The 15,098-nt window shown below is 38.9% G+C and overlaps 1 protein-coding gene across 1 annotated transcript; it reads left to right on the forward strand.

The window, feature by feature from the left end:
- The first annotated feature begins 1,830 nt into the window (after positions 1–1,830).
- ftsj3 (FtsJ RNA 2'-O-methyltransferase 3) lies at positions 1,831–12,685 on the forward strand. The gene is made up of 21 exons (XM_061738362.1): positions 1,831–2,003; positions 2,134–2,239; positions 2,568–2,614; positions 2,719–2,798; positions 3,836–3,935; positions 4,363–4,557; positions 4,675–4,790; positions 5,007–5,111; positions 5,338–5,438; positions 6,339–6,425; positions 6,511–6,678; positions 6,786–6,921; positions 7,095–7,288; positions 7,924–8,035; positions 8,233–8,314; positions 9,426–9,582; positions 9,909–10,003; positions 10,273–10,375; positions 11,412–11,595; positions 11,853–11,947; positions 12,059–12,685. Exons 1-21 carry the CDS (start codon positions 1,937–1,939, stop codon positions 12,312–12,314), a joined length of 2,586 nt encoding a protein of 861 aa, XP_061594346.1. The 5' UTR covers positions 1,831–1,936; the 3' UTR covers positions 12,315–12,685.
- Positions 12,686–15,098: the final 2,413 nt, after the last annotated feature.

A 15,098-nucleotide genomic window follows, 5' to 3' on the forward strand; every position in this document is an offset into this window, starting at 1 on the left:
AGTGTTACGACACTGAGCCATAACGCAGTCATAGTCCAGATCAGTCACAAACGTGTTATCTGTCTAGGACAAGCTTGCATCAAACTTTCATTCATTGTGTACAGCTTAACCATAATCAGAATGAATAATACATACAGTACATAAATACCATTCCATACCAATACAATTTATCCATGTAATTCATCACAATGTTATATAAAACTTGTATTACCTCATTAGGGTTGCACTCAAAGATAGCATACATATGGAGCTTCATTGACAGTTTGTTTCAACCCTCCAACTCCTTTAATGCCTTCTGTGTATAAATATATATATATATATATATATATATATATATATATATATATATATATATATATATATATATATATATATATATATATATATATATATATATATATATATATATATATATATATATATATATATATACATACATATATTAAACACTTTTTTAAAGCTAGCCATTTGGCCTTATCTTTAAACAAGAAATCAATCAGCTGCAGCTGATCCAGAACGCTGCCGAGTCCTTACAAACACCAGGAAACTGATTTGTTGGTACGGAAGCCTTGCCAGCAAGGAAAAAAACTCCCTGGGGAGAATTGGGCGTGTTGCTTCTAAAGTTGCTGGGGTGAAGTTCAGCAGTCTGGACGAAATTTTTAATTCTCAGGTGCTTAAGAAGGCAAAATCCATTCGCAAAATCCATACTCACCCTCTTACCCAAGAATACAAGCTTCTTCCCTCTGGCCTTCGCATAACTGTTCTGCCAGTGACAAAAAATAGATATAAACTTTCCTTTGTGCCTCTCTCCATTAAGGCTTTGAACACTGCAGAGAAGAGGAGGTAATTGTGGCACTGTGGTTTAGAACCTGCTCCATCATGCCGTTTTCAACATCGGTAGTCTCCCTTTTTATTGCTTCTCCCTCCTTGTGTTCTGTGGAGCTTGGTGCATCTGATGTAGTTTTTCTCTGCTCGCATCATGTACGGTATGTTTTTATGTCTGAACGTGGCTGTATGATGATTGTGTGCTGAATGTTTATATCTGCTGCAAACCTAATCGCCCTTCAAGGGACAAATTAATAAAGTGAAGTGAAGTGAAGTGAAACTGGACTATATTACACCGGTCATGAAATCACTACACTGGCTTCCAGTGAGTCAAAGGATAGAGTTTAAAATCTTACTGCTGGTCTACAAAACACTCAATGGTCTTGGACCAAAATACATACTTGATCTGTTAGTTCCTATGAAGCTCCCAGACCCTTGAGGTTCATCTGGATCTGGTTTGTTGTGGTTCCCAAGAACCAGAACCAAGCAAGGTGAGGCAGCGTTCAGTTATTCTGCTCCTCACCGGTGGAACAAACTTCCTGTAGACCTGAGGTCTGCTCCAACTGTCAGCTCCTTTAAATCAGGCCTAAAAACATTACTGTTTACTCAAGCATACTCTTAAATTAAATACTTACCTGCTGCACTGTACTGCCCTTATTTTTAACAACTTGTGCTTTTTATTATATTACCTCTTTTTTATCATTTTCTTTCATTTTTCTGTTATTTACTGTTTAATTGTGTCTTGCTGCTTTTTTGTTGATGTAAAGCACTTTGAATTACCTTGTGTTGAATTTTTCTATACAAATAAACTTGCCTTGCCTTGCCTAAAGCGTAAAGCAGCGGTAAAATAGTAGAATGTCTCTTTGATTGAGACTGCGAGGTCAAATCTCAATATTTACGTGAGGCTGCAATCTGCGCTGCTGACAGCAGGTGGCGACGCGTCCTCCGAAACACACGAGGAAAAAGTTGTGAGGAGAAGAAGAAAAACCCGGACGTGACGTCAGAGACCTGCGCATGGACGCAGCGACGCAGACACGTGTTGTTTTCATGAGTTCCCAGTAACTGTGACTTTTCTGTTCTCGAGTCTCGTGTAAAAACCGCAGCATAAAAGATGGGGAAAAAACTGAAAGTTGGAAAGAGCCGAAAAGATAAATTCTACCATCTGGCAAAAGAATCAGGTACCGTAAAGTCTTAACAAATAAAACACAAGCGGTATCCACCAAGTAGGATGAGTAGGCTAGTCATGTCGCTAACACTGAGAAGCGGTGGATTTGAGCAGAATTTCTTTTTTTCTTTACTTTCTCTCAGGTTATCGCTCTCGTTCGTCCTTCAAGCTCATCCAGCTTAATCGTAAATTCCAGTTTCTTCAGAAGGCCAGAGCTCTGATCGACCTGTGCGCTGCTCCTGGAGGATGGTAAGCAGCCTGGCCACACTTACATCTGATTTGACTGGGATCAGGGTCCAGGATTTAACTCAGGGGTGTCCTGTCCCAGTAATATCAATGCATAGATTGTCTTGGTGAACTGGCCACCAGCTTGGTATTTTCGTGTGTCAAATGCAAACACAAAACTACAGAAATTGGGGTTGTCACCAGCAGCCCCTACTACACCATACTATTTGTTGACAGAAAAAATAACACATACCAGGATTGCAGCTGTAAAAGTCAGAGTAGTAACATATCTGTTTTGAAATGTGGACAGCATAACAAAATTCTTTGTTTTAATGCTAAATATCCTCTCCAGGTTGCAGGTTGCGTCCAAGTTTATGCCTGTTTCAAGTCTCATTATTGGTGAGTGTCCTGTCATCATTATTAATGTGTATAGATATATTAATATATATTTATTTGCTGATATAGAGTTGTATTGACACTGATATTTTACATGTTCCTGTCAGGTGTTGACTTGGTCCCAATAAGGCCCATCCCCAATGTAGTGACGCTGCAAGAAGACATCACCAGTGAGAAATGCAAACAGGTGATGAAGCCACCCCTGTGTAGTTTAAAGGGGGCCTATTATGAAAAACAAGTTTTTTTTCTTGCTTTAACATATATAAAGTGGTCTCCCCTCAGCCTGCCAACTCAGAGAAGGATGAAAGCAACCAAATTCTGCCGTGTCTGTACAGCCGCCCGGATGAGCCGTCCAGTGTCATGTGACTTTTACGAGCCGTTCAGATTCTGCTCCTGTCGTGACGTCACGACAGGAGCAGAAGTTTGGCCTCCGATGTGTGAAACCACGCCCACAACTATAAAACCGTGTAACTGCATGCGAGCGTCCGACTATCGCATCGCATGGCGTGACATCGGACGCTCTCTGTCCATCTCCCTCCAGCAGCTGCCACTTATTGAGGTTTTTCTAGTGAAATGAGGAGGTATCATAGAGAAAACTTCTCATTTCAACTAACTGGATCAGCCGTTCCTCATCCATGACTGTTTCCTACAGCGCTTTCAAACGGCTTTCAACGCGAGCGACGGGTAGAAAATAGAAGCATGCACCTGACAAATGTTCAGCTCAAAACGACGCAGCGCTGCGTTGCTGCGGCCAGTTAGGACCGTCCAATAGAAAATAAAGCAATTCAATTGATTTTTGTCATTGACGCTCGCTCGCATCACATGCATGACACCGCCGGCCGGAGCTTCCGCCATTTTTTTCGTAGCGGTGTATCGCGTCATTCGCGTCAGGCAGCCAATCAGCACAGTGCCTCATTATCATAGCCCCGCCCACTCAGAATCCCTCAGAGAGAATGAGCTTAGAGACGGTAAAGATGAAGACATGGCCCATAGGCTGAATTTCTAATTTATGTAGAAAAAACAATCAAAAGCTTGTTTTTAAGACATTCAATGCCTGTTTAAAATAGACATTAAATGCCATAATAGGTCCCCTTTAACTTAATTTCATCCATTCAATGATTTATACTCTGATAACTACTGTATTCACAGCAACCACACTACATGTAAAACTGGGGCTGTATAGGTAATATCAGTCTCATGAGATGCTGTTTGATCCACTTACAGGCTCTCCGTAAGGAGCTTCAAACGTGGAAAGTTGATGTAGTGTTAAATGATGGAGCCCCTAATGTTGGAGCCAACTGGCAGCATGATGCCTTTTCCCAGGGTAAGATGACACAAAACTTCAGTTGATTCATTAAGACCTGATGCAAGGTTTATGTTTGGGATTTATTTATTTATTTTATTTTTTTTTGTGTTAAATTAAAGGGGAAATTCATTAATCTTGACTGAAAGCAGAATATTTAGCTTTAAATGTTTTTATTTCATGTGTTTTGTTTATTCAGATGCTGAAAAATAAAAAGGTTTTGGTAGACAGCTTTAGTTTTTACTGAAAACACTCAAAATGCATTAAATTAAATTAAATTAATAATAATATGTTAATAGATGTTAATAGATATTAGTATTTATGTCTAATTGATATGTATATCTTATGTGTTTGTGTATCAATCTCACCGCTAAGCAGTTTATAAGTTCACTCATCTTGAATGTTGGCTTTTCAACACCATGCACGACTCATCTGTCTTCTCCTTCAGCTCACCTGACTCTCATGGCACTGAAGTTGGCCTGTGACTACCTGAACAAAGGTGGCACTTTCATCACCAAAGTTTTCCGCTCCAAGGATTATCAGTCGCTGCTCTGGATTTTCCAGCAGTTCTTCAAAAAAGTGCAGGCCACCAAGCCACAGGCATCAAGGAATGAGTCAGCTGAGATCTTTGTCATCTGTCAGGGTCAGTGACAGATACATATCTAATATAGAGGTTTAGGATGTAAAGAAGTGTTGTATTTGTGTTTTTCCACCTGTGCAGAACACATTTAAAACCATATTCTTTTGTTTGTTTTACCAGGTTTTGTGGCACCAGACAAAATCGACAGTAAATTCTTTGACCCTAAACATGCGTTCAAAGAGGTTGAGGTACAGGCCAAAACTGTGAGGGATCTGATTGCTGTCAAGAAGCCAAAGGCAAGTGTGCACAGTTTGCTACAGACTGATATTGAGTAAACTGCATGGTCACAATAAGAATATCCCGCCAGTTTCTATGATACAACAAACTGTTGCTACAGGATTTATTCTGACGTTAACCCAGTGGTTTCTTTCCAACATTATAAAGTTAATTTTGTGGCAAAAACCCAAAATATTTTATCCCTCGCTGACCAAGCGGATGTTTTTGTGTTCCAGGCTGAGGGCTACACGGATGGAGATTTGACGCTCTACCACAGTTTCACAGTGACGACTTTTCTGAAAGCAGACAACGCAGTAGACTTTCTTGCAAAAGCCAGCGAGGTGAGATCTCTGCAAATACTCTTTACTTTACAAATCCCCACTTTTCTGTCCATTAATACATCTGTAATAGAAGATTTAAGGAAAAAACTATTCAGGAACTGATGCCTTTATGGTAAGGTCTACAAGACAATGTGTGCTGACTAATGTCACTGAGAACGGGAAGAGAATATGGAGCGTAGGAGACTCCTTCATGTAATTCTACCTTCATTTTGTCTTATTCTTTAAGATTACCTTCGACAATCCAGAACTGGAGTCCCACTACACCACCAGTAATGAAATAAAGGAGTGTTGTCGTGACATCAAAGTCCTGGGACGTAAAGAACTCCGGTAAACCTTTCTTTGTTTTTTCACATTTACACTTTAGTGAATACCTGTTTTATATTAAGGCTCTGAATCTTTAGGTATCACACGACTGTGTTCAGATTTTTGAAGTCACAATATGGGCAACCCAAAGAAACACAAGGTTCCACGTGAGGGGAGGTTAGCTGACTGGGGCGTTTCACCTAAAAAATTGAATTTAGTTATGAACATGGCTTTCAGAAAATCAAGGAGGGAGTTGGAAGACATTTTATGGCGAAAGGGATTATATACTTGTGGGAATAAAAAAACAAGAGTTGGGAGAATTTGTTGCAACTGCAGAGCTGAGGTAGGAAGACTGGGATGAAGATGAATCTGACCAGATACATACGGTAACCATCTTGGTCTCTGAATATTTTTAGCTCATCGGCTGACTATAGAAAGAGTTACCAAATACGCAAATACATCGGGAATGTAAATGTCTGTGGCATGTGAGTTTCTTTTTGTGAAACGCACATCCGTTCCAGTGAGATCTATCATCTTCCTGCTGACTTTGCTCATGGAGCTGCGCCTCTAATGCTCAGATTCAGCTTCATTGCGGTCTTCCAGCTCTTCATACCTCCACTCTACCTCTTATTTAGGCTCCACTGCTGGCTGTTATGTTATTCAAGGTTCTGTCACGTGTGCAAATGCTGGCTAAATTAATTACTGAATGAATGCACATCCTTGAAGGGAAAAGGATGTGTGGGACACACCCAGTCAAGACCTGTTCTCCGAGTAGACCCTTATTTTGCCTCGAAAGTGGCCATTGGTTTTCACCCAAATTGAAAAGATTAACTCTAAATCGAGGAATGCAATTAGACTGATTTTTGCATTCAAATTTGTTACTAGCAGTTGACAAAATATACTCTAACCGTCTTAAATATGCAGTCTGCTACTGAACTGGAGGAGACAACTGAGAAGATACCTCGCAAAGAAACTGAAGCAGGAGGCCAAACAGCCCGACCAGGGGATCAGGTACGGCGTCTTTAACCATAATCCAAAGAAATACTGTTGTCAAAGCTAGAATCTGTCACAAAGAAACATTCCGCCTTGTTTTTAGTTTAAGTTCGGATGAAGAAGGCAGTAATTCAGAGGATGAATCAGACAAGAAGAAGAAGAAGAAGGAGGTGGAGAAGGAGGAAGAAGTCCAAGGGGATGATGATGATGAGGAAGAAATGGAGAAAAAATTGGCAGAGCTGAAAGTTGAGGAGGTTGCTGACCTCAAACGGTACAAGATACTTCTCTTTTTACATTTTTCAGCATGTTTTTTTTCTTTTACACCTTCAGTTCTTCGTTAAATTGTGTTTTGATTTTTGAACGGTCGTGCTCCGTCAGGAAAAAGAGGAAGCTGTTGAAGGAGAGGAGGAAGCAGAGAGAGAGGGTGGAGCTGAAGATGGACCTGCCTGGTGTCTCCATCGCCAGCACCACTGACTCATCCTTGTTCTCACTCTCCTCCATCAAGAAATCAAAGGTGAAGTGTACACACCTGCCCAGTAGACCTAACTGAAAATGAAAAATACTGTTTCATAGAAAGAAACCTCAATATCCTAACTTCTGCTGAAATCAATATTTGGTCATATTCACACAAACAGCTTCACATTTTATTATAATCGAGCTCCCTTCGTTGTGTGCTGCTTTGATCAGGTGATGGCCGATATCTCTAAAGGAGACATGCAAGCCGCTGACAATCTGGAGGACGGGGAAGATGAACTTCACTTTTCAGACGAGGAAGATGATGAGGCAGATCAAATGTCCCTGGCATCTGATTTAGATGAAGATGATTTGGAAGAGGTGGGGCAGAGACAGAAAGCACTGGATAAAAAGGCACCAAAGAAAAAGTAAGTGGTCTTCTGTGCAAAAAGCAGTGCTGCAGCAAAAACCAATGCAAACCGCTGCTTTAATGTCTTGGTAATTAGCCACATGAGGTGATTATGTATTTAATGCTGCTGCAGCACACATGAATATTCAAATATAAAAGCAAGATGATTCAGTAATCATTAAAACATACAAGAGAACCTCTAAAAACCATGCTTCAGTTGGCATTTATACTGGTTTATTGTTTGGGTGTCCGCCAAGTGCTAAGGTTAGGGTGTGAAGGGAACAAAAAGAAAATACTCTAGCACTAGCATGGCGGCAGCTGAGTCCAACTGGACTCACAGCAGTCTGACCAGCACTTATCCATGCTGGACCCTTCAATGTGATTTATTGCTAGTGTGCAAAAAGCATCTGCTAAATAACAGTTGTAGTCAAATTTATTTTGTTCAGTAACGTAGCTTGCAGTGCTTTGTTCTCTCTTTTTTTTTTTTTTTTTTTTAATACATCCAAATCTTCAGAAAAGGGGTCATAGCCAGAAATAAATTGGGGCAACATATCACCAGGAAGTTCGTGTCAGCCCCAAGGACGCAGCAAAATGTACCGTTGTTTTTTATTTTAGACTTGGACTCATTTGGTTGATTTTATTGGTGTTTTCCAGGGTGACGTTCACTGAGGAGGACGAGGAGGAGGAGCAGCAGAATGGCTTGCTGGTGGAATTGGAGGGAAAGGATGAGAAAAAAGAGCGAGAGACAGACCTTTGGTTCAGCAAGGTTTGTTGCTCCCATAATGCAATACAAACAACCCCACAACTTCCACTTATGCCCCTGTGAATGTCATGTTGAAAGTTTCACAGCTTGATGTCATAACTTCATTGGTCCTTTCTGTCCTCCATCACAGCAATATTTGGTCTTTTCTGAATTAACACCTACAATTGTGTAAAAATCTGCTTCTTTCCTTTTTGTTTTAGGGCATCTTTGCTGAGATTAACCTTGAAGGAGACGCAGAGAGCGAGCTCAAACAGACAGAGTGGCTACAGAGCAATAAGCCAGGTAACTATTTCTACTACTTCTCATTCATTACTTTACAAATAGGTTATCCAGTAGGGCTGTAATCAAACAAAGAAAATTCTTGGTCGACTGACGCCCTCAAATTTCGACTAAAATTGGTTGTTGCTATTTATTAAATTGTTTTTGATCTAATGTTTTGCACTGAAATTCATTGCACAAAACAGTCTGTCGAAATTAATAACAAGAATATTATTTCTATGAAACAATTGTTTTGTCATGTTTTAATAATTGGCCAACAACACCATCATTTTGCAGTGCACATGGTGGCGGCGAGTATTCTTTTTCTGGTTCAACTACAGTGAGAATAACCCATATTTTGGTTTGGCTCAAATAAATGCCAGAATTTCAATGTGAATATATATATATATATATATATATATATATATATATAATTTAATAACACCCTCCCATCACAGCTAGAGAAAGAGAGAGACACGACGACAAAGCTAGTTATGTTAACAGTGCACAGCTGGATCGGAGTGAGAGGCTCTGGGAGGATGCCACAGTTGTGACGGTCAGGTGGGACTTCAGTTTCAAAACAATTATTAGACTAAAACATTGAAATATGTTCGTATTGTTGAAACAGACAGGGCAAATTGGCTTACCATTTTCAGGTGATCAGGCATGTTCGATGTGGAGCTGTGACATCCAAACTGTTGCTTACAAAATTTGCATTTAACTTTTTTTCCATTGACTATTTTTATAAAGTTCTCCTACAATGTAGATGTTTTTGACATGATAGAGTTAAAAAAAATCTCCAGATCTTGTCCTTCTACTTTATAATCTATCCATCAATGGTCAGTGGGCTGGGCTAATCCAAAATAGCAAAAACAAGGGGGTCTCCAAAAAGATAGACCGTTACCTGTGAAAGCGGTGTGCTCTGAAAACACCCCCTTTAGAACTTGCTACTTTCCTCCCGATGAAATTAAGTTAAAGAATTGACCAATCAGAATTTTGGTCGATCCAGGCCGCATCGACAAAACAATTGACCAGTCGACTGGGAGATTACAGCCCTATTATTTATTTATTTATTTGTATTTTTTGAAAGGTCATTAGCGAGCCTAACAAGGTAATGGATCTATGTGTTTTCTAGGAAAAGGCAAGAAAAGGAAAGCTGAGGCAGAACCAAATGTGGAGGAAACACAGAAGACCCAGGATGTGCCTGCTCCTCCAGATAATGAAAAAGCAGGACCTTCACAGGGAGCTGCGAAGGAAAATGACAGCGACTTGGACGACAGCAGCGATGAAGAGTAAAATCTCTCATACTTTTTTCTCTTGGTGATGTTTTTTTTTTTTTTTTATCTTTTTAGAAAAAAAAACAACATACAAGGTCAACATGGACACAAATAATCAAAAATACGAATTATGCATTATACATTGTCTTTTTTTTTTTTTATATATATATAAACACACAGAACTAAGAACAGAGTCCTCTTGGTGATGTGTTTTATCCAAAATGTATATAGTTGAAGATCTGATTTTGAATTGTAGAGCACTGGAAAAAATAATAAAAAATGTAAAACAACACTTAAAGTCACTAATATTTGGATAATTCAATCCCTGCTGGTTTTTCCAGGGAGATTATCAAAATGAAGCACGCCAAAGGGACTGGTGGGATATCAGGAGAGGCTGCTGACGACAACATCAAGGTTGTTCCTGTCGAAAGTATCAGTGAGTAGAAGAAACTTTCATATCTCATGTAGTTAGCTCGTGGTTTTATTCATGACACTTTACAACGAGGGGCTGGTTGTCATCTGATCTACAATTCACTTGTCTTCCAAACCTTGTCTCAACTGAACTTGAGCATAGCTTTATTTTTCAAGAGTTTTTTTTAACAAAAATGCTTCAAAATAAGTTAATTTTCTTGTGTGTATTTAAACGAGACCAATATAAATGCTTCATCTATTTAACTTATTGTTTGGGTGTCTTGTGCTCTTCAGGCAAGAAAGCCAGGATCCTGGATGCAGAAGGCCTGGCGCTGGGATGTCAGATCGCCACATCACAGAAGAGGGCAAGAGACCTGGTGGACAATTCCTTTCACAGGTACGTCCACATTCACTCATCAGTCATTCTTTATGTTGATGAATATATAATAAGATTTCCCCCCAAAATAAAAGACTAGATCTGTAAAAGACTAAAATAATAAATGGAAAAATATAGACATGCAAGCAGACACACCAGGCTTTTATGCCCACCTGTCACAGTGACAGGTAGACTTGAAAATCTATCAGCCACTTTTACTGGCATTGTGAAACTATGTATAAACGTATGTAATAAATGCTCCCATATTCAAGCACAGTTGTTTAGCTTTTATTTAATAAAATAAAACCTAACTTGACTAAAGAGAATGACTAATGTTGGTCTCTTTGGTCCAGCTGCTCTACTATTGGTCAATAAACAGGAAGAAGCAGGATCCTTCCTGTTTATTGACCAATAGTATTGGAGCTGGACCAAGAAGGGCAGCTCTCCTCATTGAATAATGAGGCAGAAATTAATAAGGTAAAGTAGAAAGAGGAGACGAGGGAATGCACATACAAGGAAAAACTAAGTATTTACATTTTTTGATGAAAATGCACGTATAAGGAAAAGGAAATAACAATATATATATTTCTGCTTTTATTTTTATTTATTTCAGTTTTGGTACTCCAGACTTGAATGGCTTTAACTGCTTAATTTAAGCGACTGAATTGACTGTTGTCATAAACTCAGGAGGAGATATGCTGCAAAGAATCATGTCTTAGTTTTCCCCCGGGTCTGTAGTTTAAACTTCTGCAATGTAACACCACTTTATTTTTATCGAAAGAATAAAAGGTAAAAATAATGTGAGGAATGTTTCCACATTTACTTATATTATTTATTTTTTACATTAATATAATTTTGTTACTGTGATATTATAAGTATGTATTCATTAATGGGAAGCTGCATCAAAAGACTGAAACAATGGAACTTAGAAAAGGAAAGAAAAAACAGTCCAAGTAAGGCTTATTTCTCTCTGTCCTGACACTCAAAGTATGTGCAAAGCTGTCCATGGGGAATTCCACACTGTATGGTACAGAAAGCTGAGTGTATGCACTTGCAGGTTTGCTTCCTCCGATGAGCCGTGGGAGGTACCAGAGTGGTTCTTGGATGATGAACGCAAACACAGGAAGAAGCCCATCCCAGTCACCAAGGAGATGGTGGATGATTACAAAGAAAAATGGAAGGAGATCAACGCCCGCCCTATCAAGCGAGTTGCTGAGGCCAAAGCCAGGAAGAAGAGGAGGGTAAGATGAGAAGTGCACTTACAAGTTCTAATATTACTATAGAATTATACCCATATCCTAAGGTTTCTTTTTTCCAGACAAAGTTCAGACTTCTTACCTTCAGTCTAACAGAAACCTTAGGATATCTATCTGAAGACATAATGAACACAATACAACTAGAATTATACCCAGTTTAAGCGAAATGAAAGCAACCCATTCATTTTATCTTAGGAAGGGATAGACAATAGTTGAATTTTGTTTTGGTCAAACTTTTTTAGATGCTGAAGAAGATGGAGCAAGCCAAGAAGAAGGCAGAGGCTGTTGTCAACACCGTGGACATCTCTGAAAGGGAGAAGATGGCTCAGTTGAAGAGGTATGTTGTTACATCAGTGGATATGAACCTGGGGTGTTTTTATTTTTATTTTTTTTATTGACAAACTGACTTTAATGATGTGTGTTCTTGTTTTCCTCCTTATTCTGTCAGTATCTACAAGAAAGCAGGATTGGGGAAGGAAAAGAGAGAAGTAACATATGTAGTAGCCAAGAAAGGAGCTGGCAAGAAGGTGAGACGACCTCCTGGCCTCAAAGGACAATTCAAAGTGGTGGACAGTCGTATGAAGAAAGACATGAGGGGAATGCAGAGGAAAGAACAAAATGCCAAAGGGGGCAAAGGAAAAGGAAAACAGTCCAAGGGTGCCAAAGGAAGAGCGAAGGGGGGTAAAGGGAAAAGAGGAAAATGAACCCCTAACACTTTTCACAATCTTGCCTTCAAAGTAATCTTTGCCTCATGTTGCTGGTGAGCAATCGTGTAGCTTGGTGACTTAAGATGCTCTTTGCTCATTTGAAAAAATGAACTTTGATCACTGCAATGGATGCCCTACATTTAATAACCTTGGGCAAAGTTATTTTAAGTCCTGGAGACTTCAGACATGTTCTAGGGATTTTAGTACCACGAACATCTTTTTATAGATGGAGCTTGACTGCCCGCAGCTCCTTTCCTGCAGTTCAATGAACAGATAATTGTAATTCAACGTTTATGGCAATATGTGTGTTCCACAAATTGTGTAAATATCAAATACATGTATTTGCAATAAATGTTTTGTTGAAAGCACTGAAGTAATTTTTTTAATCACTTTTCTGATTTGGTAGTGATTTGCTCTGCTCACTACAACTCATGAAGTGAAAGTGGTTGCTTGTTTGGAATTGTGAGTCTACCATAAACCACAAGAAACTGCTGCAAAAGACAATTTACTTTTGAAACCGAATTTTTAAGCTGGCATGGAAAAAGTATTTTTCATTTTTAATCCATTTGATAAAACATTACAGCATGACGACTTGAAATGAATGACTTCAGTTGGAAGGCATGCATCAGTAAATGATTAGAAACCTTACTTTGTATATTTGAAAAGGAACCTTTTTTAACAACTGCATATATAACTGGTTAGTTTCCTTGTTGGCAAAAAATTTTTTTTAATTAAATATATCTCCATTTTAATCTGGCAGGAGATATGACTTATTTTGTGTGTAAGTGTGAACTTTTGTAAAGTAACCTCATAAAAGACACATCTTAAGGTTGGACCTGTGAAAAGCCCAAACTATTTTTTAAAAAGCTTATAATCGAACTGTGACTCTTTACCCTTTTAATTTTTTTAAACTACCGGTAATAACTATTATGTTGTATTTCACTGCATTGAGAAGCAAATGTTGCATTTTTCTTTTAGAACGTGTAATAACGGTCTATTTGTTTTAAATTATTAGCCCGGCTTGCCAAAGGGTGCTCTTAACAGCTTTTATTATACATTAATTTAAATGTTCAATGATACAGGACACGCAAATATTTCAGCTGGGATATTCTGCAGCAGCACAAAAGAAAATACATCCCACTATCTAAAAAGATCTTACCTTATCAAAAACTACAACCTTGGTGGTTTGAAAGCCATTGAACTTGTCTATGAATGGAACTTTCAAACTGAATTGGATTAAAAATTACTTTGCAAAGCCTGATTCTTTATGGTTCCACATACCAAGGAGCCTATTCCAGAAAGTTGGAGGGTTATCAAAGTTATAAAACTTCCATAAACAAATTTTGCAGTACTAGAAAATGATATTTACACACAATTTCACACCACATGCCTCCACCTTGTGGAATAACAGGACCATTACAATCAATGGGAAAATCTTATTTAAACAACAATGGTATCAGAAAAATATTTTATTTGTTGATTTGATGGATGAAAATGGCTCTTCCAGAGAATTCCATTGTATTCTAAAAGCCATCCACTTCCTTTAATACACCTGATACAAAATACATTAATATACTCAAATGTTTCAGTCAAAATTACAGAACTAAAACTTGATAAAATAGGGGAGAATAGGGTAATTTGTGCCATGGGGCAAGTTGTTCCACCCCTGTTATCTAGAAAACCATAGAAGAAATTGGTCATATGATCACATATTTTTGGAGAGGCATCCATTTCAATCATCCTGCAACAAAGGGAGGCACATGACTTGAGAGATAAGCACATTTAAGTTCAAAAAACAATTGTATGCCCTCCAAAGTAAAATTTCTATGAACAAGGTTTTTTGATTGCAGTGTTTGAACAATTATAGACAACTTGGAAAACAGTTCACACATGTTTTGGTGCTGTACACCATGAATCTATACAGTTAGCAGCATGATAGTAACTTAAAACAGCTAGGGGATGCATTTCCTTCCAAATGGTGGCGGTTGGGGTAATTTGTGCCAAAGGGTGTGGGTTAAGTTGTGCCACTGGCACTTATGATAATATACTAGATAGGGCTCTGAAAAGCTTGAAGAAAAGCAAACCAAAGAGAAACAGTTCTCCAGTAGCTCAGAGAGTGACTTTCCGATAACACGGAGCGATGATTATGAGAGCTCAGATGTCCAGAGTGATGATGATGATGATGATGATGGTGACAAGGATCTGTCTGCTAGTGACTGTCATTGTGAAGTTTGCCGGTAAAAAATCCAAATCCTATAACTACATTGGATTGGTGGAGACAGTTGACAGATGACATCAGTGCAAAGTTTCTGAAGCAAAGTCTTAAGAGTTCTGTTGATGGAAAGCCCGTGTTTACATTTAGAGAGAATGATGAGGGGGCTTTCCCTTGAGGTGATGCGTTAAGAAAACTACCCCCACCACAAAAACTTGGTGGTACAGCAAGAAGGGAGCACAAGTTCATATTCCCCTGCAGTATCACCAAGTGGGATGTTCAGTAGGCCAAATCTCTGAGGAGTAGGAGTAGGCTGTGTTCATATGTTAATAGGCCTTGCAAACAGGCATTTGATGTTGTGACAATTGTCACGGTTTTGTCAGTTCCTGTTTTATTTTGAAACCTGTGTCTTTGTGTTTCAGTTCTGTCTTGACTTCCCTTGTTCCCATTTCTCCTGATCATCTGCACTTTTGTCTCGTTAACCCCTCTGTGTATATCTCATCTTGTCTTTCCCTTGCTCCCTTCTGGTCTGTACTGTTTCTACCTCCATGTGTCATGTCATGTTTTGT

Source organism: Cololabis saira, chromosome 13 (assembly GCF_033807715.1).
Source record: "Cololabis saira isolate AMF1-May2022 chromosome 13, fColSai1.1, whole genome shotgun sequence".
In the NCBI taxonomy this organism is placed as follows: domain Eukaryota; kingdom Metazoa; phylum Chordata; class Actinopteri; order Beloniformes; family Belonidae; genus Cololabis; species Cololabis saira.